At 43.8% G+C, this 23,803-nt stretch overlaps 1 protein-coding gene across 1 annotated transcript; it reads left to right on the forward strand.

Moving 5' to 3' along the window:
- Positions 1 to 2,953: 2,953 nt before the first annotated feature.
- PSMC1 (proteasome 26S subunit, ATPase 1) lies at positions 2,954 to 21,908 on the forward strand. The gene is made up of 11 exons (XM_036735598.1): positions 2,954 to 3,005; positions 5,760 to 5,813; positions 6,152 to 6,248; positions 8,284 to 8,408; positions 8,754 to 8,939; positions 10,616 to 10,744; positions 13,960 to 14,056; positions 18,181 to 18,370; positions 18,767 to 18,918; positions 19,766 to 19,920; positions 21,556 to 21,908. The coding sequence occupies exons 1-11, from the start codon at positions 3,003 to 3,005 to the stop codon at positions 21,688 to 21,690; spliced, it is 1,323 nt and encodes a 440-aa protein (XP_036591493.1). The 5' UTR covers positions 2,954 to 3,002; the 3' UTR covers positions 21,691 to 21,908.
- Positions 21,909 to 23,803: the final 1,895 nt, after the last annotated feature.

Consider the following 23,803-nt stretch of genomic DNA (forward strand, 5'->3'; position numbering starts at 1 on the left):
ATTAGTGAGAAGAGTGGAATTGTTTAATGTATTTTGCAGAACTCTTTAATGCCTGGCTTAATAGGAGACAGCTAGATTCTCATATCTATTTCTGCATTCAATCTGTCGTGAAAAATTGTTTTGGTTTGAGTTTATGCAGAAAATCCAGCTTCACACAGATATGTAGTTGGAAAAGGAAGAAGTATTTTAATAGGAAACTAATATCTTAGTATTATTATTGAAATGATTTTGACCTCTAAAACCCCCTGAAAAGATCTCCAGGACCCAGGGGGCCCACAGATCACACTTTGAGAACCCCTGCACTAATCCATTCTAAAATTTTCCCAAGAATTAAGGTCACATTTATCGCTGGTCTATAGCTCATAGATTCTCACAAAATCTTCCCATTTTTGAAAATCAAGACCATTATTTATCTAATATATGGTAAACTAACTCTCTTAATCCAATCTAAGATTGCATTAGCTTTTTTGGGGGGGTCCCATACACATAAGGGGACTCCCATACACATACACACTCCCATACCATACTAAGTTTGCAGGACACTAAAATTAAAAGGGGCAGGTAGGTGGCACAGTGGATAGAGTTCTCGGCTTGGAGTCAGGAAGACCTAAGTTCAAATCCAGCTTCAGGCACTTACTAGCTATATGACCCTAGGCACCTCACTAAACCCTGTTTGTCTCAGTTTCCTCATCTGTCAAAAGCTCTGGAGAAGGAAATGGCAAACCAGCCGAGTATCTTTGCCAAGAAAACCTAAAGAGTCAGCCGCAACAGAAAAACAACTGAACAGCAAAATTAAAAGCAGTTTCCAACAAACAGCTCTGTAGCCACAGATCCACCATCTTAGTCACAGAGCTGATTTTTAAAAACAAAAGACTTTTTACACTTATTTCTTTTAATCGATTAATCGATCTTATTAGATATGGCACAATGTTGTATGCCAGGAGTTAGCAAGATATGGACCAGGGGTCCGTAATTCTTCTGCAACTTGTGAGCTAAGAATGGTTTTTACATTTTTAAATATAGTAAAATTTTATTTTAAAATGTAAAAAAAAAAAATTCTCACTCACAGGGCTGTACAAAAATAGGCAACCAGCTGGACTTGGACCAGTGGGCTGTAGCTTGCTTTAGTCCTTCTGTCATCCATTGTCCTAGATATCCATCTTAGTCTTGTGTCATCTGCAAATCTGAGAGCACGCAATTTTTATTCATCATCGGCAAAAATGTTAAAAAAAAAAACACAAGCCTGGCCAGCGCAGGGATTATGTCCATTGCTTCTGGGCATCCTTAGTTTTTGGCACAGAACCCAGAACAAAGTAGATTTAGCTTTCTTCCTGTAGGTGGGTATTTCTATTATTTTTTTTTGAGCTCAAAAGAAACTCAAGATACGCATATTTAGAGAATCCACCCCAAACCTGCGCATGGTGTATTTGTGCCCAACGTGTGATAGAACATTCTGAGCTTGTATTGGTCTGATCAGCCACAGTCAGACACACTGAAACGTGACTCTACATAGTGAGGTCAGTTTGGTCCTCTTTGAGAAGGAAGGACAACAACCGGGTAGGTACAAAAGAAAGCTCTGTAGCCTAGGGTCAGGAAAACTAACTCCTAATACTGGCTCTGATGTTTATTAGTTGTGTGACCTTGAACAAGCCCTTTGGATTCATAAGACCTGGGTTCAAACTTCTGCCCTGCAACCTCTTAGCTGCGTTCCCTTGGCCAAGCTACCCGACCTCTCTGAGCCTCAGTTTCTTCAACTATAAACTAAGTTGTTCCCTCATTTCAGTCGTGTCTGACTCTTTGTGACCTGTTTGGGGTTTTCTGGGCAGAGAGACTGGAGTGGGTTGCCATTTCCTTCTCCGTCTCATTTTACGGATGAAGAAACTGAGGCAAACTGAGTTAAGTGACTTGTCCAGGTCAGAGAGCTAGCAAGTGTCTGAGGATGGATTTGACCTCAGGTCTTCCTGACTCCAGGCACTCGCTGGCCTCATAAAATAAGAGGGTTGATCTAAATTATCTCTACAGTCATCGCAGCTCTAAATCACAGAATGGGAGAGTTGGAAGGAAGCTTGGCAGCCATCTAGTGTGATATCCCCACTCTAACACACCCAGCCAGTGATCACACAGCCTGTGCTTGGGGTAACCATGCCCTGCGGTGGCCCATTCTACTTTTGGATACTTCTCTTTTTTCAGGAAGTTTTCCCTGACATCAAGCCTAAATCGGCGTCTTTGGAACTTCCACCCAACGCTCCAGATTCTTTCTTCCGGGACCAAACAAATCGTCCACATGACAGCCTTTCAAGTGCTGTAAGAGAGCCCTCCCGTTCCTCCCACCCTCACTCCCTCATCTTCTCTCCTCCAACCTTTCCTTCAATCCATCCCCATTCAACCCAGGCTTAACTATCCGGCTGCCCCTCTCGGACACTCTGCAGCTTCACAGTGAGCTTCTTCAACCCTGGTGCCTGGAATTGAACGTCATGTTGTAGAACCTGGAGGAGCCCCGAGGAGGGCAGAGCACACTGGGACTATCACCCACACCTGGAAGTTCTGCACCTTTGATTGGTGCTCCAGGTCGCCTTGGCTTTTTAGAATGCTACATCACACGGCCGACTTCAATGGAATAAACATTTATTAAGCACTTACAACGTGTCAGGCGCCGGGCAAATTACTAATAAGAAAAAGACAGTCCCCGCCCTCAAGGAGCTTAAAATCTAATACGAGAAGATAAACACACACACTCCCTAACCCCCTCAGGTTCCCTAAACTCACCTGCACTTCTTACACAACTCTTCCCCTTCCCCTCCCCCCCCCCCACTCCCTATCACTGCAGCCCCGCCCTCGCTTTTCCCCGAGGTTTGTCAGTTTCCCGCGCCTCTACGGGCTGCGGCTTTCGGGCCTTTTCGGCCCCCGTAGCTGTCACTGCGGAAAAGTCTGTCCCGGCGCGGCCGCCGTAGCGAGACGCACTTCCGGCGTCGAAGGAGGCTGTGGGGGAATCTGGGAGCGCGATGGTGAGTGACTCGGCTGCCTTCGGTTGGCCGCCTCCGACCGTATTCTAGGCGCTCCGGCGGCCGCGACCGAGGGCTGGCCGAAGGGCTCGGCCCCCGAGGCCGGGGATCTGGGACCGGGCCGGGAAGAGGCGGCGGGAGCGCGGGGAGCCGGGCCTTATGTTTTGTGGAGTCATGGTCCGCCCCGCCCCCCCCTTCCCAGGCCGCCCCGACCCCGCCGACGCCGCGGCCCCGGAGCCTGGGAGCGCGTTGTGGGGCCGAGAGGAGGGAGAGACCCGGTCCCGTGCGACCACCCCTCTCGTTCCTGCTGCTCTCGGGACTCGGTCTTCCCATCTGCGGAATTCGGAGTCTAGCTGGCCTAAATGTCTCTCCAGCTCTTCCGGCCTCCCGGAGACTCCCTCCATTTACTCTGCACATTGTCTCCCCCGTTAGACTGGGAGCCCCTTGAGGACGGGGATCGGGTGTTTTTGTTTCTTTTTGAAAAGTGTTCTTTGTATCCCCAACGCCTAGCACCGTGCCTGGCATGTCGTAGGTGCTTAATAAGTGCTTATTGGCCCGACCGCACCTCGGCGGTTCCCTCCTAGCTCTGGGGTCCTAAGCGAGTTTTACCTTTGACATTAGATTTCTTCCTCTTAAAACGCCGTGGAAACGTGAGGCTAGCGGTCTGTGGTACCGTAAAAAAGTCCCCTGTCCTAGAGTCAGAGAGTCTCGGGTTCCAATCCTGCCCCTGAGGCTCCACACTCTTTAAAGCCGCTTAACTTCTTGGGCCTCAGTTTGGAAAATGAGGATGTGGAGCCGGAGGCCCTTTAGATCTCGTCTAGGGTTCCCTTTCAGCCCCTCCTTGGGCCTCAGTTTCCTCATCTGGAAAATAGGAGCGTGGGACAAGTCTTCCGAATCAGCGGTCCCGGGTTTCCCCCTCAGCCCCGTGGCGGCCGTGGTCCCTTCCCCCCCCCCCCCCGCGCCTGTGGCTGTGCTCCCGCAGCAAGGGAGAGGCTGCCTGTGATCCTGCGGCAGGTGCTGCCCCGCCCCCTCTCATCGGCAGCTCGTTGGCTTCTAAACCCTTAAATCGGAAGGGGCCTTCGGAGGCCCCTAGCCCCTCGGTGACCCTTTCACGTGGCTCCCGAGGAGGGGGCGCGCATTCTCTCCCGGAACCTCCCCAGTGGCCGCGTTTCCTGCGCCTCCATCGGCCGTGCCCCCCCTTCTCGGAAGGCCGGGCTGAGGATGGACGGACACCTCCAAACAGAGTAGAAGCAGTAAAGATGAATGCAGATGCCCCGTGGCCAGCTCGCTGTCACCGTCGTCGGTTGGTTTTCCAGTGGCCCTGAATTACTTTTATCATGGGAAGAATGGGAATACATCCGTGGCGTGACAGCACAGGGCTTTAGCGTTGAAGGGGGCTTCAGTAGCCTTCTAGTCCAGCAGACCCCTGATGGGAATCCCCGCCGTGACACACCCGGCCTCTGCTTGAGGATCTCCCCCCCCCCCAGGAGGAGCCGCTTGTAGCTTTGATGGTTGGCCTCTCTCCTGACCTTAAGCCCAAATTACAGCTCGTCCGAACCCATTGCGCCTGGTTCAGGTGCCAAGACACAGCGCTCGTGTCTTCCCTGAGTCGTTTCTCAGTCTCACGGGGTCACGGGTTTAGAGTTCGAGGGGACCTTGAGTGCAGCCCCTTCGTTTTACAGATGAGGAGACTGAGGCTCAGCAGCTAAGTGAGGACACTGGGGAGTCCCCCGGCTGCAGACCCAGCATCCCCTCCCCTGTCTGTACTGCCCGCTCTTCGAGCTGCGGAAAGAAAAGAAGGCTCGGTGCCAGGCCTCCTGCTTATTACCTGTTTGATCCTGGGCGCGTCTCCTAAGCTCTCCGAGCCTCAGCTTTCCTATCTGTAAAACTAGGAGATCTCACTAAATTACTTCCAAGATGCTTGCCAGCTCCAGTGTGGTCTCACAAGCCTGCATCCTAGCGGGTGAGCTGCCCCTCAGCAGGTGACCGCTGGCGGCTCTTTGACTCGGTTTCAAACTGATACTGACTTAGAGACAGAAGACAATCCAGGAGGGCTGCCGTGATGGCACTAGACTCTGTGTGACAAGTGCAGGTGATTGCAGGGAAGCTGGGAAGCCCCCACTAGTGATTAAATAATTATCAGGCTCATGTAGCCTCACAGACATTTCATTTGATTCTTAGCAAGTCCCTAAACTCTGGAGTGTGTGTTATTCGCCGATGTGGTGGTCACACTCTGATTTGCCCAAGATCACACAGTTAATACGTTATAGGATCATAGATTTTGGAATTGTTAAGGGACCTCAGAGATTGCCTTATCCAGCCTCCTGGTTCTGTAGATGAGGAAACTGACCCAGAGAGACTAAGTGACCTGCCTGCCAGCACACAGCCAGTGAACAGCAGAGCCAGGATTCTAATCTACGGTCTCCAAATAAAACAAGTTCTTAAGATTTATAGGGGCTGCAGAGGGAGCTGGAAGAAAGGAAAGGCATCCTGTTTAATCAATACTTCCTTAGTAAGTGAATAAACTCAACCTCTTGTTTAAAATTCCTGTTTTATAGGAATGTATTGGTGTTCTCCGTCTGTTAATTTTCTCTTATAGAATGTTAAGTTGTATCATTCATTCCAGAAATGAGTTATTTTGGACTCTGTCCTCTGTTGGCTGCCATAAATTTTTTCAGTTATCTGCTGCATCTCGGTCTGTCCCTTGATGTGCTTATTTTTAGAGCAACTCTGTTATTTGTGATTTTTTTTTTTCAGGGTCAAAGTCAGAGTGGTGGACATGGACCAGGAGGAGGCAAGAAGGATGACAAGGTAAGTGGCAGAACAGACATAATGATCAATATTCCTGAACCATGAAAACTTGTTCCTAGTACCCAGATCTAAACTATTAATAAAAAGTGGGAGTGTAATTCTCGATTTTTACCTCTATGCTGATTTAGATTTTCTTTCTCTCCCCAGCTGTTTATATGCACTTTAAAATAAAATTACACTCCTGTGCTAACTTAGCCACAAAGGAACTACTTTTTACATTACAACAGGAAGGGACATATGTAGATGGAGAAAGATCATTGTAGTATGAAAAAAAATTCTTGTTTCATTTTATTCTGTATATTCTAATTTATTTTCTATATGTTACTTATAAACCAAAGGACAAGAAAAAGAAATATGAGCCTCCAGTTCCAACGAGGGTGGGAAAAAAGAAGAAGAAGACAAAGGGACCAGATGCTGCCAGCAAATTGCCACTTGGTAATTACATAATTAATAGAATATTTTTGAAGTCAGCTCTCAAATTGGGGGGGGCGGGAAGGGGAGAGGAATCTGCCGTATCAAAACATGGAAAGGTAGATGTTTAAGGAGCCGAGCAGTAGTGGGATCATGGTACTTTTCATAAAAAGGAGATACGATATGGTAGATTTTCACCAGTCTGATCAACAAGAGCTGACTAGCTTAGATGGGGGGATGAAGAGGTAGGTAACAGAGAAATACCTTCCATAAGCTCACTTGGCAGAAGGCCTTTTGATGCTTGAAGAAAAAATAATCCCAACATGTATTTTCTAAAGGAAGGTCAGTGTGGTGCTGGTGAGAATGTTATCGATTGAAAACTACTGCTTCTAATAATCCTTATCTTTTGGAGTCACCCAGTCATAAGATACATGAGTAGAAGCACCCTGGTGTGGGAGTGTGTAGCCCTGGTTTCAGGCAGAATTACAGAGGCTGCAGTAAAATTTCCCATGCTCCTCCTAGGCACTGGTGAAGCCATTTGTTAGCATTAGACTGTGGCACTCTGTTTGAATAGTATGTGTGCCAGACCCCCATAACCACCATGCCTGCAGATTGGTTTTAGTTTTATGTCTCCTCTGGCCTTTGTAGAGGACCATGCTCTATAGAGCATTTCTTCATTTACCTACCTAAGGTCGTTTTTTCTTTATGGTATGGATGAATACTTCTTCAAACAGCCAAATTAAAACGAATTGCCTCATAATTAGGCAGATGGAGAATGTTCAGTAAGAAAAGTTGTTTGGTACTTTGTTGTTTGCCTTGAGATTTTCACTGTTTTTGAAGAGATGCTATGCCTACTAACTTACAGTATAGTTTAAAATTTGGGCATATAGGTATGTTAGTTAACTCAGTTTTTAAAAAATTGGTTTTGTCCATGTAAAAGAATCATTTGAGTGTGCAGTCAAAGCTTTTCCTGAGAATGAATAGTGTGTATGAGGAAGAGCAAGAAGGTCCATTTGGCTGGTGAGTAGATGTGTAAAGGGGAATGATTTGTGATAAGCAAGGAGAGGTAGGTTGGAGCTAGAATGTAGAGTGCTTTAAATACCAAACAGAAGAGTTTGTGTTTTATTATACAGATGATAGAGTTACTAGAACTTTTTCAGGAAGGAAGTGACGTGGTCATACCTGAACTTTAAAGTATCATTTTGATAGCTACGTGAAGAATAGATTGGAGAGGGGAGAGACTTGTGGCAAGAAAGTCATTTAAGAGGCTGTTGCTCTTGTCCAACTAAGAACTGATAATCTCCTGAAGGGGAACTAGTGTGCGTGTAGAACTGGCAGTGGATTCAATATTGGGTCAGATTGAGAGAATGAAATTGAGGATGACTCTTAAGTTAACCTGTGTGACTGGAAGAGTGATGGTGCTTTCACTTGATGCCTCGGAAATATTAGGTATTTAATGGTTTTGGATTGTACCGACTGGAATTAGAATCCAGAGAGGCAGCACGGTATAGTGCATGAAGCACTGGATCTGCTGTCAGGATGGTGTAAGTTCAAATCCTCTCTCACACATAGAGTAGCAGTGTGACCCTGAAAAAGTCACAAACCTTTCTGGGTCTCAGTGGCCTCATCTGTAAGATGAGAGGGTTGTCTTCAGTGACCTACCTGATGGTCTCTTCCAGCTCTAAGTCTGATCCTTTGATGGTAAGTCCAGTGCCTTCCTTTAAACAAGACCCCACATATTCCGGAGAAAAGATGCTTTTCTTTTGTTGCAGTAGGGATATGTAAAAGTGGATCGGGCCTCGTATAAAATTACACTCTACGTGTCACATCTTGGGATTCCTCTCCCTGTTTCACACCCGCTGGCTTCTGACTAATAGAAATTCTCTCCCTCTCCTTTATCTAATTACTGTTACTAAACTGACAGACATTTCAGGATTTGGAGAGATTTTTTTTTCAATAGGTTTTCAGTCAAGTGTACTGAATTACTTGTTTTTAAAGTATTATTTATTTAGGATTTTATAGTCCCAGTGTGATGACACTTCTGTGTTTTTAATTCCAGTAACACCTCACACTCAGTGCAGGCTAAAATTATTAAAGCTGGAGAGAATTAAAGATTATCTTCTCATGGAAGAAGAATTCATCAGAAATCAAGAACAAATGAAACCACTGGAAGAAAAGCAAGAGGTAAATTGCTTCAATTTTCATTTTTTGAAAATGCAGAAAGTCTGGATAGAATTTTTAGAAATCAGTTCTTGGGGCCATAGCTTAACACAAATAAAATTTATAAAAGTAAATTTATAAATACTTGATACATTTTACTTCTTCTATAGTTAAAATGCTTCTTATTTTAATTTTTATTAATAAAATAATATTTTATAAATTTTACTTATTCTATGGTGAAAATGTCTCAAGCATATTTTAAAGTAGGCAAATTTGTATAAATAGATTAAATAAACAAATCCCACAATATCAAGTGCTGCTTCTTTGGGTTTAGTGTTTTTCATTTCTGATCTGTTCCTCTTCCAATAGGAAGAACGATCAAAGGTGGATGATCTGAGAGGGACCCCGATGTCTGTAGGGACCTTGGAGGAGATCATTGATGATAATCATGCCATTGTGTCTACCTCAGTGGGATCAGAGCACTATGTCAGCATTCTGTCATTTGTGGACAAGGATCTGCTCGAACCAGGATGTTCTGTCCTCCTCAACCACAAGGTAAGTTGGAAATTCTTTGAAGGATGGAGGCGTGCTGGCAGTTTTTTACCTCGCCTTGGCACCGGCCCAGTTTCACTTCTGGGAGTAAGTAGATCAGTAATGTCTGGTGGTTTTTTTAAAAGTTTTTATTAGTGCCTTTAAAAAAAAAATCTTCATAGTTTTCCGCAGTATTTCTTCACCACCCCCACCCCCACATGGAAGCATCTCATAGGAAAAAAAGGTATTTTTTAAAAAACCAAAAGAAAGAAAAGAAAATGAGAAGGAAAAATCAACACAATCAATACACTGTGCAATGTGTTATGAGCCCCGCCTCCGTGAAGGAGTGGGTTGGAGGGTGTCTCTTTTGGGGTCATAGGTCATCTTTGTAATTTTGCTATGATCACTTTTGACTTTTTGTGTGGTTGTCCTTTTCATTTATATTGTTGTGGTCTTGTGTACTTGTGTTCTTGGCTCTGCTTGCTTCATGCTGCGTCAATTCGTGTAGATCGTTCCATGCGTCTTTGCATTCATCATGTCCATCATTCTTAACAGCACAGTAATATTCCATTACATTCATGTGTCGCAGTTTGTTTGGCCATTCTCCGATCCGTGAGCGTCTGTTTTGTTTCCTATCACAGCAAGTGCTGCTACAAATATTTTATTATATATGGGGACTTTATTATTAATTCCTTGGGTCAAAGGTTATGGACACCTTAGTCACTTTGTATAATTCCAAATTGCTTTCTAGGACAGTAGTATCACTTTATAGCTCCACCAATCAGGTGATAGCCATTTAAATATTAATTACCTATTATGTGTCAGGCACTGGCAGGTGATGGAGATAGAGAAAAAGGCAAAAGACACTACCTTCCCTCAAGGAGCTCATAATCTAATGGGGAAAACAACAAACAAATGTGTACAAACAAGCTATATATACAGGATAAATAGGAAGTAATTGATAGAGGGGAGGCAGGAGAGAAATGTTGAGAAAGGCTTCCTTCATATATAGAAGATGGGATTTTAGTTGAGACATAAAAGAAGCCGGGGACTTTGGCAGGGGCGGGGGGGTTGAGGAAGAGTAAGGAATTGAGTGATGGAGTTATGGGCCTTGGGGTTTGGATAACGCCCTACAGGGCTTCAGAGTCTCTGGGTTGTGTAGGGTAAAACAGTGTGTGAGCATGTTCATCATTGAATCAAGGGCACCATGCCTTTTCCCAGAAGAGGCTGGAGATTAGGAGGAGATAGAGTGGCCCCTCCCCAGTGACAGGGCACCAGTGTGCCTCTCATCCCACACCTCTTCCAACATTGACTGTTGCCACTTTTTGTCATCTTTGCCAGTTTGCAGGGCATGAGATAAAATCGCATAATTACTTTGATTTGCATTCTGCTTGTTAGTATTTGGGGGCGTTTTTCCATGTGGTTGTGAGTACTTTGCTGTTGTTCTTTGGAGAATTGTTTGTTCATCTCCTTTGACCATGTGTCTATCATGGAATGGCTATTGGGGGTGGGGGTGGGGGTGTGTAAAATTTGCATAGCCAGTATACCATTTATTAACTCTGTGTAATATAGGAATTTGATTTTCCTTACATGTAACATTGTACTGTCTAACCTGATAGGTTTGTAAGGAAGACACTTGATAAATAGGTAACACTGTATAGATAACCAGTCCCTGTAATAACGCCGCCATTATTCACTAGGTTCATGCTGTGATAGGAGTCCTGATGGATGACACAGATCCCCTCGTGACAGTGATGAAAGTGGAGAAGGCTCCACAGGAGACATATGCCGATATTGGGGGATTGGATAACCAGATTCAAGAAATTAAGGTGGGAATGGTTTTATCAGAACTCTAGTTTCTTATTTTACTGTGTAGTGTGCCTAATGTACTGATAGTCATGATTTCTTTGTTTATTAACTAGATTAGTGACAGCCGTAGGATTGCCGTTTGGGGATTAGCTTATTGTTCTGGTTTTTAACAAGTTTAGTTAATGCCGTTATTGGGGAAGAATTAGACAAAGTAAATTGTAACAGTATCGCAGCTAACGCAGCTTCATATTTTTTAATAAGTGTAGTCCTATGGCTCAAACTTAAAATATTTTCTCATGGAGTGTTGGGGTTTTTTTGGGTTTGTTTTTAAATAGAATCCTTAGCTGTTCAGTGGATTATATTTCTATCTTATGGCGTGGGAAATTTGTGCATTATAGTGTTGATAGTGGACTGAATTAGAACCTGGCCCTAATAATTGGAGTACAGGTCCCCTGTATCATCCCTGGAGGGCATCAAAGCTCTCTACATCTATCCATCCAGATAACCATCCAAGTGAGTCATTCAGAAACAGCTGTGTGCGCCCTGGTGATTCCTTACAATGTTTCTTTATGATGCTGTAAAAGCTGACCTTTATTTAGCATCCTATAGGTTGCAAAACACTTTTTACCTCCTTTGTCTCATTTGATCTCACAGCAACCTGGTGAGGATCAAATGGGGGTGGGTATGTGTATGTGAGAGAGATATGTGAATTTTACGTGTGTATGTGCATATATACATGCGCACACATATATACATATAAATGGTTTTGTAACAATTAAAGTGCAATGTAAGTATTGACTATGATCATTATTATTACTAATAACAATGCCCCTGAACAAAGAATTTTTAAAAACACACGACTTCATGTGCATCAGTCAGCAAGCACTTACTGTGTGCCAGGCACCAGGCCTGGTGCTGGGGATACCAATGCGATACATGAAACAGTCCCTACTTGCAGAAGGGGGAGACAGTACAGACACATTAAAGCTGAAAACAGCACCAGGACTTTTGGGACACCATATATCTAAGTATTTACAGAATGAACACAAAGTAGTTCAGTACAGGGTAGTTTGACAGGGACGACACTATCGTCTGAGAGGATCAGGAAAGGTGTCATATAGAGGATGGAGCCTGAGCCACATACTGAAGGAAGAGAGATTCTATGAGGCCAGACGGGGCAAAGGCACAGAGCACAAAGGAGGGAGAGGGAGTATTGTGTGAGGACTAGAACCAAGGCCAGCCTGTCTGTGTCTCAGAGTACAATGAGCCTGGAAAGACAGGTTGGCGAAGAAGCAGAACACTTCAAAAGCTAAACAGAGGAGTTTGTATTTCCGTCTAGAGACAATAGGAAATCACTGGAATTGGTTGAGTGGGAGAGCGATGTGGTCGTATCTGCCCTTGAGGATAATCACTTTGCAGCAGTGTGAAAGGTGAGGAGATAAAATAAGAGGAGGCTGAAGCAAGTAGAGTTAGGAGGCCGTGACAAGAGCCCAGGTGAGAGGCGATGAGGCCTTTGTGAGTAGAGAAGGGGTCCGATGTAAGAGATGTGGAGAAGAGACGGCTCGACGTGGCAACCCATTATATAAATGGGATGAAGGGAAGTGAGGATTGAGGAGAGTCCCAAGGTTACAGACCTGGCACAAGGGAAGGGATGTGGGACCGGACCATTGACAGAAATAGGAAAGGTTGGGAGAAGAGTAGGTTTATGGGGAAAGACAATGAGTTCTGCTTTGTATGTGCTGATTCGAGGTGCATCTGGGGCATCCTATGAGCACCTGGGGGTGTCACTGTGCAGCTTCCAGGAGAGACCGAGTGGAGCTAGATGTGTAAATGGGAGCATCATGAGTATAGAGATGGTCATTAAGTTCACCCAGAGAATGTAGCTAGGAAAGAAGAGGGGGCCTAGGACAGAGCCTGGGGAAACACTCACAGTTAGGGGCAATCTGAATAAAGAAAGAGTGGAGAAGGGGCAGCTGGGTGGCACAGTGAGCAGAGCACCAGCGCTGGAGTCAGGAGGACCTGAGTTCAAGTGCGACCTCAGACACTTGACATACTTACTAACTGTCTAACCTTGGGCAAGTCACTTAATCCCAATTGTCCTGCCTTCCCCCCTCCAAAAAAAAAAAAGAATGGAGACTGATAAAGAAAAAGCAGTGAGACAGGAGGAAGAGATCTAGGAGAGAGGATCAGGATGGTGTGTGGTGGTCAGCAGTGGCAGGTGCAGCATTTAGACAGAAGGATGAGGAATGGAGTTCATTTGCCAGTTAACGTCGTCATTGTTCAGTAACAACATCAGAGGCCAGATTGCAAGGGTCGAGGAGTTAGCGTAAGGAGAAGTGAAGGCAGTGAGTGTATAGATGGGTTTTTGCAGGAGTTTGGCTGAGAAAGGGAAGAGGCAGATGGTTTGATAGGGTGAGGAAACTTGGGCACGATGGAAAGCATTAGAGAAAGGACCAGTAGATAGAGGAATATTGAAGAAGAGAAAGAAGGATGATTAGGGCTGCAGTCTGTAGGAGAAGCCCAGGAGGATGGGATCAAGGGATCACGTGCAGGCTTTGGTCTTGTCAAGGAGAAAGAGCTGCTTCATTATCAGAGACTGGGAAGGAACAGTTGCCCAGGAAGGAGGAGGACCTCAGCTGTATGCAACCACTTTACTACTTAATAGATGAATTTCATCAGTTGCTGTTGCCAGAAAAAAAACTCATCCCCTGGTGGCCAAACTTGGTAATAAGACTATACTCAACTTAATTTAAGCGAGTCCTGGGACACCGTACACAGCTTACAGAATTCAGAAATCTAGAATCCTCTTCACCCTGAGATGAGCAGAGTATGAGTGGAGGAAACAGAGTGACAGCTAGAAACTTAACTAGTCAGGTTCCTGTCTGTAGTTCAGTTGTGGAAGGTGGCTGTCGGTCTGTAAGGAGACCCTTCCTGAGCAGTGGTGGTTGAGACTGGTCCTTGCTTAGAAAAATAAAGATTGTGCAATTGGAAGCTACTTAAGACATTTCATATAGTAATAAACTAGAGAATTCAGTTCAGACTAACAAATGATTACATACACAAACACACACATATACAGATGCAGACACACACATATATGTACAGAGAGATAGGAAGCTGTGTTTGTGAGCTTAATTGATGGATTTCAGTTTAAGGACTTAAACAAGACTTACCGCTGGTTTATATCATGATAAAAATAAAAACCATGGTTTTACTGGACACTTGTTTTCTCTAGGAATCTGTGGAGCTTCCCCTCACTCATCCTGAGTATTATGAGGAGATGGGTATTAAGCCACCTAAAGGAGTCATTCTCTATGGCCCTCCTGGCACAGGTACTTTATGTGTTTGATATTTTCAGTTGCGCTAAGTATGTCTGTCTTGGGGAAGAGGAGACACAGTTGCTTTCTCTGGATACTGGAAAAGGTTGTCTTGTGGAAGAAATAAGCCTGTCCCCCATAGCGCCAGAGAACAGAACTAGGACCAGTGGGTTTAAATTACAAGAAGGCAGATTTCCATGAAACAAAAGAAATTTCTCCCAATTAGAAGCTGGCCAGATGGGCAGCTTGCAAGGAGCTGAGCTGAGCTCCCACCTTTCAGTGGGAGGTGCTAGAGATACCTCTGACGTGCCTTCCAACTTCACAGTTCTGTGATTCTGTCTCATCCTTCACCTCATTTTGTGCTCTTTATGAGCAGGCCCAATTTTGGCCCGTCTCTATGCCATTGCACTTTTCTCCTACCTGATTTCTGAGCAAATCCTTGCCACTCATCAAAACACATTCACCAGAGCCACAAAGTCTTCCTCATTCACTCCCGCAAGCCTTCCACCTTCTCCTAAATACTCTCTGGGTAACTACAGTTAGCCATTCACAGGCACCTAAGTGGTGCCTCGGATAGAATGTGGACTTGGAGACAGAAGCCCTGAGACACTAACCCTAACCCTTGCACCTCGGACACTTCCTAGCTGTGTAACCCTGGTGAAGTCACCTGACTTCTGGCAGCCTCGGTTTCCCCATCTCCCAAAGCAAATGTGCTGACACGTGAAGTACTTCGCAAGCCTTAGATTTTATGGAAATGCTAATGCTGTGACCTTGGGTGAATCAGGTCTCCCTGTCCTTTTGTTTCTGCATTGATAGGATGAGGACTTGAATCTTCACCTCTGACATTCTCATTCTTTGGTTGTCCTTTGTTTCTTTTCATCTTTTCTCTTGTGCTTTGATGCTCAGAGCATAGTCTTTGTAAGGAAAAAGACAGTTTGAGCATTTCCCTGAGAACAACAGGAAGGCAGCTTTCTTTCAGCACATGGACTAACTGGTTAGAAATGAGCAGCAATAGAAGGACACTGCTTTGTAATTAATGTTGGGTACGGGCCGGGAGTGGGGAACCTGTGGCCACATGTGACCCTCTAGGTCCTCAAGTTCAGCCCTTTGACCGAATCCAAACTTCACAGAACAAATCCTCTTAATAAAAGGATTTGCTTTGTAAAACTTGGACTTGATCGAAAGGCCATACCTGAGGACCTAGAAGGCCAGAGACTGTTATGGGGTATTTAACCCTCGAGCCACAAGTGGCTTTCTAAGGAACTATGGCCAGGCTGTGAGGGCTCAGAAGTTTTCAATCCTAGAAGCACAATAGACTAGACATTGGAAATGTATTTCCTGAAAGTAGAAAGGAGAGCCAAAGTTGAGTCAGGCAGTGATTAATAATTTGCTTATTAGAAGGCTTGGCAAATCCCAGATAGCAAGGTACCTAGCAGTTTCATTGCACAGCCACCTAGTACTCATGACGTAGTCCTGCCTTACAGCTGTAGACATGCACTTCACTCCTAGGTCGTTATCATGGTCACCTAGAAAGAAAATATCCATGGCCCTGAACAGACTGCCCAGTTCAGGCAATAATGGAGGTCTTCGTGGGGCCTCCTGGCTTTTTCCCTGGCCCAGGCTCTTCTGCCCACTGTGCGCATAGCTCAGGAAGTAGCCTAATGACCTGTACTTCCTTACTTCTTTAATCCTTTTTAGAAGGTGCTTTCGAACTCCTTGTAGATCTGCTTAATGACCCTAATTTAAGTACTGAACTGGGTTTGGGAGCTAGGGCCCTAGGGGAATGTGTGGCCTTTTTTTTCTTTCTGGAAAGCCAAGATAAACTCATCACCAATTGGTTGCATTGATTAATGTTTTATACATGGCAGCTTCTAGAAGTCCCTCTCCTAGATGGTAGAGTGTAAGTGGATAGCTTCCTTCACAGACAAAACCACAGATCCTTGACGTAGGCGTAGAAATTCAATGTCTGAGAACTGCCAGGCTGCCTGCTACGTCAAAAGAATTTGTTAAACTCTGACTTAGCCTAGTCTGGGGATGAGGAGAGCCACATGTGGCCTTGAGGCTGCAGCTTCCTCCCCCCTGAAGACTTTGTTATTTGTGGGTCTTTCACATCTTGCTCTACAGCCTGGCTTTTAGTACAAATTAGAATTTACTGGCCTTTCATATTTTTAATAAAGAGCCACACTTCTGTAGAAAAGGCTCCATCGTACACTGCTCCTGCTGTTCATTGTCCGTACCTGGTAAGAGACCTGCCTGCTGGGCTTACATTAACAGCAGCCACCATTCCCTTTGTGGCAGCTGTAGGAAGTGTAAGCACAAAGTACAGAGGAGGAAATCATCAGCTTCTGGAGGGTTTAATTCTGAGAAAGGTTAGTTAGAATATGATTCTAGATAGCAGGTGAAAGGGGCCTTCCTGACCACCTAAATCTTCATTTCTCCCTCTAAAATCCTAAATCAATTCTCATTTGTCTTGTGCCAGTTGGAGGCATGTCTTTAATTACCATCTTCAACCGTTTCAATCTTTTGAATGGATTTTGTTGTGCTTTCCAGCTCTCTTTGGTTGGAGGGGTTGATGGGGTAGAATGATAGGGGGAAAGTAACGCAGCCAAGTCGTACAAGCAACGCATAGGGAACAGATGCTCACAAGAGACCATGATTAGGGTTTTTTTAATAAAGGCATGGAGCAACCCTTTTATTTTGTTTTTAAATGCCATAGACAAAAATATTTTTAGGTGCTACAATGATTAATAATGTTTGTGTCCTTCACATGTGTTTTGTTTTTTAAATCCAAGATAAATGAATTACTAAAGTCGCTGGTTTAGCAAATTTCTTTCATTTTTTTTTCTAACTTAGCTACAAGGAAAATGGAACATTGTGATGGTTTCTGTTATTTTCTTTCCTTCCTGACTTTGGGCTCACATGGTGTTTGTTGATATCTAAAACAGAATAATATTGATGCACCTTTAAAAAAAAGTCTCTCTCTCCAAGTAGATTCCCCCTTTTTCCCTCCACTTTCTATGATAGTGAGTTTTCATAATATCCCTGTGGAGTGGGTAGGGAGAAGACAGTAACTTTCTCCCCATTAATAAAATGGTAGTGAGTGATTGACTAGAGGTCACAAGTAATTCATGGAACATTTACTGATAGACATGTTAGAGACTGAGTCAGTTATTTTATTATAACCTCAGATCAAGATCGCAGCTGGAGTCACCAGCAATATGCAAGAGGATCTAAAAGGAGCTTTTAGAAATCCTCACAGAAGGATCTGCGTGTTGCTTCTCAGTCCCCTTTGGGACATGTGGGTTGGCATTCGAGGAGATGACGTTAGTGTTCTAATAGGGGAAATCATGCTGATACAATTCAGTTAGAGTTTCAAATTGTTTTTAAAAATGATTATTGAAAGGTAGGACCCACAAATAACTAGATACGTAAGCACTGGACTTTGGAGGCAGACCCCTGGGTTGGAGCCTCATACACTGACTGTATGACCATGGGAAGGTCACTCAGAGCCTCAATTTTCCCATTTGTAAGATGAGAATAAAAATGCCTAAACTACCCCATACTTCACAAGATTGTGTTAAGGAAAACTGGTCAACTGGTGTTTATTAAGTGCCCGCTATGTGTCAGCCACTGTGCCAGAAAGGTTTTAGAAGCCTTAAAATGCTGAATAAACGTGAGGAGCTAGAGTTAGTGTGATTGTGTGCTGTCTCCAAAAGGACTTGAATGTGACTGGAGAAAACACGGAAGCGTGGACCAAGGTAGCAGCTTATGGTGCTTTGTGTCAGGAGACTTGGACCTATCTCTGGCTCTGTGCCTCGAGAGCATCTTGTGTTTCTAGAGCACTTGGTGGTGCTTGGCTCAGCATAACCCTGTCTGGGAAGTAGTGTGTCACTGTTCCCATTTTACAAATGAGGGAACCGAGAGTTAAAAAGTGAAGGGATTTATGGATCTGTGGTCACACAAAGCCAGGAGCTGAACCTTGAAACCTCCGTTTCCTGACTCCAAACTAATGTTCTGAGTACAACATCCAGAGAATAATTTATGGTTTCCCCTGATGGCTGTCTGCTCTTAATGTTTTAAAGTGCTGCAACAGTTCTAACTGAAGTGGGGGGGTTTCGTTTGCTTTTAATCTAAAATAGGTAAAACCTTGTTAGCCAAAGCTGTCGCAAACCAGACCTCCGCGACCTTCCTCAGAGTTGTTGGTTCTGAGCTTATACAGAAGTACTTGGGAGATGGGCCCAAACTCGTTCGAGAATTGTTCCGAGTAGCTGAGGAACATGCTCCATCGATCGTCTTCATTGATGAAATTGATGCCATTGGGACCAAAAGGTATTCCCTCCCTCCTTTTTATTCAGTTTTGGGTATTTCAAAGATGACTGAATGAAAGCTGTTTTGTAAAAATGAGTGCTTACCATCATTTGGATTATGAATGGATTTCTCTGGCATATCAGTTAGTTGAAAAATGTGAGCCTGGATAATGATTTGTGATAATTTTTTCTTTTGTAAATCACGTGGTACTTTCCTTTTTCCTTTCAGATGTATAGTATTTGGGCTCAGTGCTTATTCTATAATGTGATGTTAAAATGCATCACATGGCTTTGAAGACTAATAATATATCTTTTCCGTCTTATTGCAAGTGTTAACATCTGTGAAGTTCATGTGGTAAAGGACCAAACCTTAATTGCGTCTTCATTCCTTCCCTTTTCTTATTCCTCATCTTCCAAGGTACGATTCAAATTCAGGTGGAGAAAGAGAAATCCAGCGCACGATGTTGGAGTTGTTGAACCAGTTGGATGGCTTTGACTCTAGAGGAGATGTGAAAGTGATTATGGCCACAAACCGGATAGAAACTTTGGATCCAGCACTGATCAGGCCAGGTGAAACTTGTTTTTATTATGTTATGTGGCTTTTCAGGAAGCTTTAACAAGTAGTTACTGAGAAAATCTTGAAAAGCAATTTTAAGATACACCAGTACTGTAGCTAATTTTGTACAAAACAAATGCCTTTCCTTTGAGCTAGTAGATTCTACTGCCAGACCATGCCTGTAAAATTTTAGACTTTAGATTTTATTCTATAACTTGATCCCTGTCCTAGGATAAATGTTCCCATTAAATCTGTACCTTCTCTAAAGGAATATTTTGTATGGTACTTCTATTTTAAAATCTCCTTTTGGTTTCTAAGCAACTGTGAGTAAAATGTTTATTTTGTATCCTTTGTACATTTTTTAAGTTGAGCTGGTCCCACCGAAATCAGGTGCCTTTGAGAGAGACATTAATTTAATATATTTCCATTCAGGTGAGAGTTTCCTTTGACCTGGCTCAGAAACTGTGGCCATATCCACAAGAAAATGTTCATTTTTTTTTTAACATCAACCTTAGTATACCAGGGTTTCTGTGTTTGTTTACTAGAAGTATTTTGGAAAATTAGCTCCTTATTGAGTCGGAGAAAGATTGAACTAGGATCACAATCTGACAGTTTCTGCTTTGAGTCATAATTTTCTTGATAGTATTGTTAAGCAGAATAGAAACCTCTCCATGGCTTCTGACTCTTAATGCTTTCCAAAAAAATCTCTTGTGGGCAAAAGGGGCCAAGAGGAAGTTGCCTTTACCTGGAAGCCACTGGATTTATTGACAAGTTCCTCATTCCTTGCAGTTCCAGGCCAGGCTGCATTTACTGAGAGGCTAGAAGTGGGTATATGACATTGAAAACATTTTGCGCACACAGGACGTATTGACCGAAAGATCGAGTTCCCTCTGCCGGACGAAAAGACCAAGAAGCGCATCTTTCAGATCCATACAAGCAGGATGACTTTGGCAGATGACGTAACTTTAGATGATTTGATCATGGCTAAAGATGACTTATCTGGAGCAGATATCAAGGTGAGAAATGTGCTTATGCTGCTAATGGAAAACAACAATTAATTTAAAATGGCTAGTGCTAGTCACAGAGGGAATATTCCCCAAACTGGTCATCTGGCTTCCGCTTGAAGCTCTAGTAGTGGGGAACTCATTACCTCTCAGTGCAGCCAATTCAACTTTTTGGATGGCTGAACATTTTGCTGTTGGTTTGTTTTGTTTTTCCATTATATTTGAATTTATTCTAAACTTAAATACAAAATAAGAAAAGACAAAAAATATTGCCGCATACACAGCAGAACGAGAGGATTCGGTATAAAGCAATGCATTTTCATTTCAAGAAAACTTACATAATAAATACTACACATTATTCTCAAAGCTGCAAAAAAAATCTTTTTAAATGACCGAGGTGCTAATTAGACATTAATATAAATGGTACTTTTATTTTAATTTAGCTGTAGTTCTTGTTGATGTGCCACTACACTGAAATTATAAATGCTCTTTCATGGTGAAGGCCTGTCAGTGCCTTCACGCCTCCTCCCTTCTCAAAGGGAGACAGTGGCCGCCGCTCTTAAATTTGGCCAGAGTTGTCAGGCATGATTATGTTTTGACTAAAGCATCACTTGGGAATCCTCTGCCTCTTGGTTTTACAACCCTGACACTCATAGTATAGGAAAGTTCTACTAAGAATCAGAATGTATGACAGAGCCTGGTTGTACCTGTCCAAGTTCTTACTTTCATTCTTTCTTTCTAATGTTTCATCAAACTCTAACCTGCAGGCCCCACAGGGTGCTTCATGGACTAGAGACCTCTGCATTTGGGGAGGTGGATTTCCTGGAGATCTCTTGTAGAACCAGGGCATCATTGACTGTTAAGTGAAATAGTTTTAATTGCTGGCAGATATAACAGCTCTCCTCAGTTTACAAAACCATTCCTTCACGACAATCCTGCGAAGTATTATTCCTCCTTTGCACGTGAGGAAACAAACTGAGAAAGGTGGTAACTCGCCCACAGACTTCTGGCTCCCAGTCCGATAGTGTTTTGTTTGTGCAATCGTGAAAACATATTTCCATATTAGTCATATCGTGAAAGAAGAAACAGAACAAAAGGGAAAAGCCACAAAAAGGAGTGAATATCGCATGCTTCCATCTGCATTCAGACTCCACGGTTCTTTCTCTGGATGTTGACAGCATTTTCCATCCTGAGTCTTTCAGAAGTGTCTTAGATCATTGCAGGGCTGAGAAGAGCTAAGTCTATCAAAATTGATCATGGCAGTGTTACCAAGTCCATTGTTTAATCCACAAAAATACACTGCCTCCCCGCCATGCTGTTTTCCATGAAGCAGTTGTTCTTTCACATTACAGTTGCTTGATGTGACCAGCACGCTCCTCCACCGAGAAGGCCCACTGTCTTTCAATTAGAGATTCTCTAAGTAGTACTTTGAACTGCTGCCCATCCCCTGAAATAACCAAAATTTAGCTTTCAGCTAAAAGAAATCACTCTATTTCTCCTCTGTAGTGTTCTCTAGCAGTTCATGCCTCAGTTTGACTGTCACACACCTTTTTTGAAAGCCTCTCCCTCCTCTGTGTTGCTAGCATAGAGTTACACATCTCTAAGGCTCAAGTTTTTACTTTTGAAAATTGTGTTCCTTTTTTGCAGGCAATTTGCACAGAAGCTGGTCTCATGGCCCTAAGAGAACGTAGAATGAAAGTAACAAATGAAGACTTCAAAAAATCTAAAGAAAATGTACTTTATAAGAAACAAGAAGGCACCCCAGAGGGACTGTATCTCTAAAAGAACCGTGCTGCCTTCATGAGAGGTGTTGGGAGCTGTCCAGACCCCCTGAACTAGTAACACTGGGAGAGCTGAAGGGGCATCCGTGCACCAATAGGTCTTTATGAGCAAGGGTTGTTTTTTTATATATATATGTATTACTCGGATAGGATACCCATTGAACTTGCCAGTCTTTTGTTCACTGTGCTGCACAATAAAACATGCTCTTTCAGAAGGCATTCACGCATCAGTTGTGTCATCTGCTCGTAGACAGCGCGTGAGGGTGGTGAGTGAGCAAGAGCAGTTAACGTGTGTTAAGCTGCTGGCCTGCAAAGACAGAGCCTAGGCTAAGGATAGACAGTGTAGACTTAACTTGCCACCTCAACATCTCTTCTGAAGACTGGTACCTTTGTGGGTGGGTTTTTCTTTTTGCAAGACACTGATTAGGAGCTATTTTACTGCTTTATTCAGAAGTCTAATGCTCTTGGGGAGTAAACCCTGGCACATGTTTCGGATCACAGACCCAACCTCTCATCCTGGACACACACACACACACACACACACATGCACGCACGCACGCACGGAAGAGGTTAGTTATCTGAGCAAAGCCTCGAAAGGTCAGGGTGAGACATCTCAGGCCAGTGCCATCTCCTGCTGCCACAGGCCTGGGCTCTTCCCAGGCAGTCACTGACAGAGCCCTTCAGCAGATTCTCTCTCTCCATTTTACTGATGGAGGCACCTGAGGTGTTCAGGGATTGAATGATGTGCCTGAGGCCAAAGGTCAGAATGTTAAGGGGAAGGCAGCTTAGACATGTCTATTCTACCCAGCCCCCTCCCCTAATACAATTTTCAGACCCGGGGACAGGATATGATTTCCCTGAAGTCACAGACCTAGACAGTGGCAGAATTCAAACTGGAAATGAAGTCTCCAGATTGGAAGCCCCTAGGCCAGCTGTAGTTTGATCAGAAACCTCCCTTTGACCAAAGGGGAATTCTGGTCCTATGACAGGAAACGAAGCAGAATGCAGCCCTTCCACATAACCCTTTTTGAGTTGATAGTGGCTGGATACCTCACCTCAGCCACAGCAACATGGTCCTATTCATACTCAGCTTGTCTGTGGACCATGGCCTCCCCAGGAAACAGCAAATCGGGTCCCTTTTCTGACTCTCAGCCTAGGGCTTCCTGGGTTCTAGGGTGCTCCCAGGCAAGGAAATCACCATGCTTATTAAATCCAGGCACTACTCGAAGCACTGAAGATACAAAGAGAAACAATCCTCTTCCCTCAAGGGCCTTACATTCTGACAGGAAGAAGATAAATTATTAACGGTTACACACAAGATAAATCAAGCATCGATGGAAAGGACCCTTAAAGGAGAAGGTTCTAAATGCCCCGTCAATGGTGTTTTGAAACCTAAAGTCTTAGTTGCCTGGGGGCAAGAGAGGTCAAGGAACTTCAGTCTCTCACAGTCCTGTATGTGTCATAGGTAGGACTTGAACCCAGTTATTCCTGGCTGAAGCTGACTATCCATTACAGAGGTGGCTACAGGCAGCCCACAACACTCCCCACCGAACGTAGCCGGAACCCAGATCAAAATGTAATTGGCAAATACTGAACCAAATAAAAATGCCATAGGACACAGATAATGTTAATATGTAGTTTTCTAAGTATGGTTTAGTGGTCCTGTGTCTATTCTGCGTGACCCCATTGCTGCCTCTCAAACGGAGCTCAGGGGTGCTTTTTTGGAGATGCCACAGGACACTTCCCTATAAAAATGCTAAAGAAAAAATATGATCTCTACCAAATGATGACGAATTGAGTTAACAACAACAAAAAAAAAATCAGCTAACAGAATTGTGATTGGCTGATGCCATGACAAGAACATTTACCTTTCAGTCAGAGGAAGCACCTGGGCTTACGTTACTCCTGCGAGGGGCTTCCAGGACCAACTGAACTGGCTCTGAAAGGCGGAAGGTCAGCTCTAAAGGAAGATGAGTCATAGACGACACATACTTTCAAGCTTTAATAGGGTAAATCACTTACAAACGTCACTGACTTATTCCAAATTAAAATTTCTCCCGTTAGGCTGGTGCTTTTGTGTGACAGGGAAAACAGCTATCATAAAAGATGAAGGG

Source organism: Trichosurus vulpecula, chromosome 8 (genome assembly GCF_011100635.1).
Source record: "Trichosurus vulpecula isolate mTriVul1 chromosome 8, mTriVul1.pri, whole genome shotgun sequence".
Classification (NCBI taxonomy): Eukaryota; Metazoa; Chordata; class Mammalia; order Diprotodontia; family Phalangeridae; genus Trichosurus; species Trichosurus vulpecula.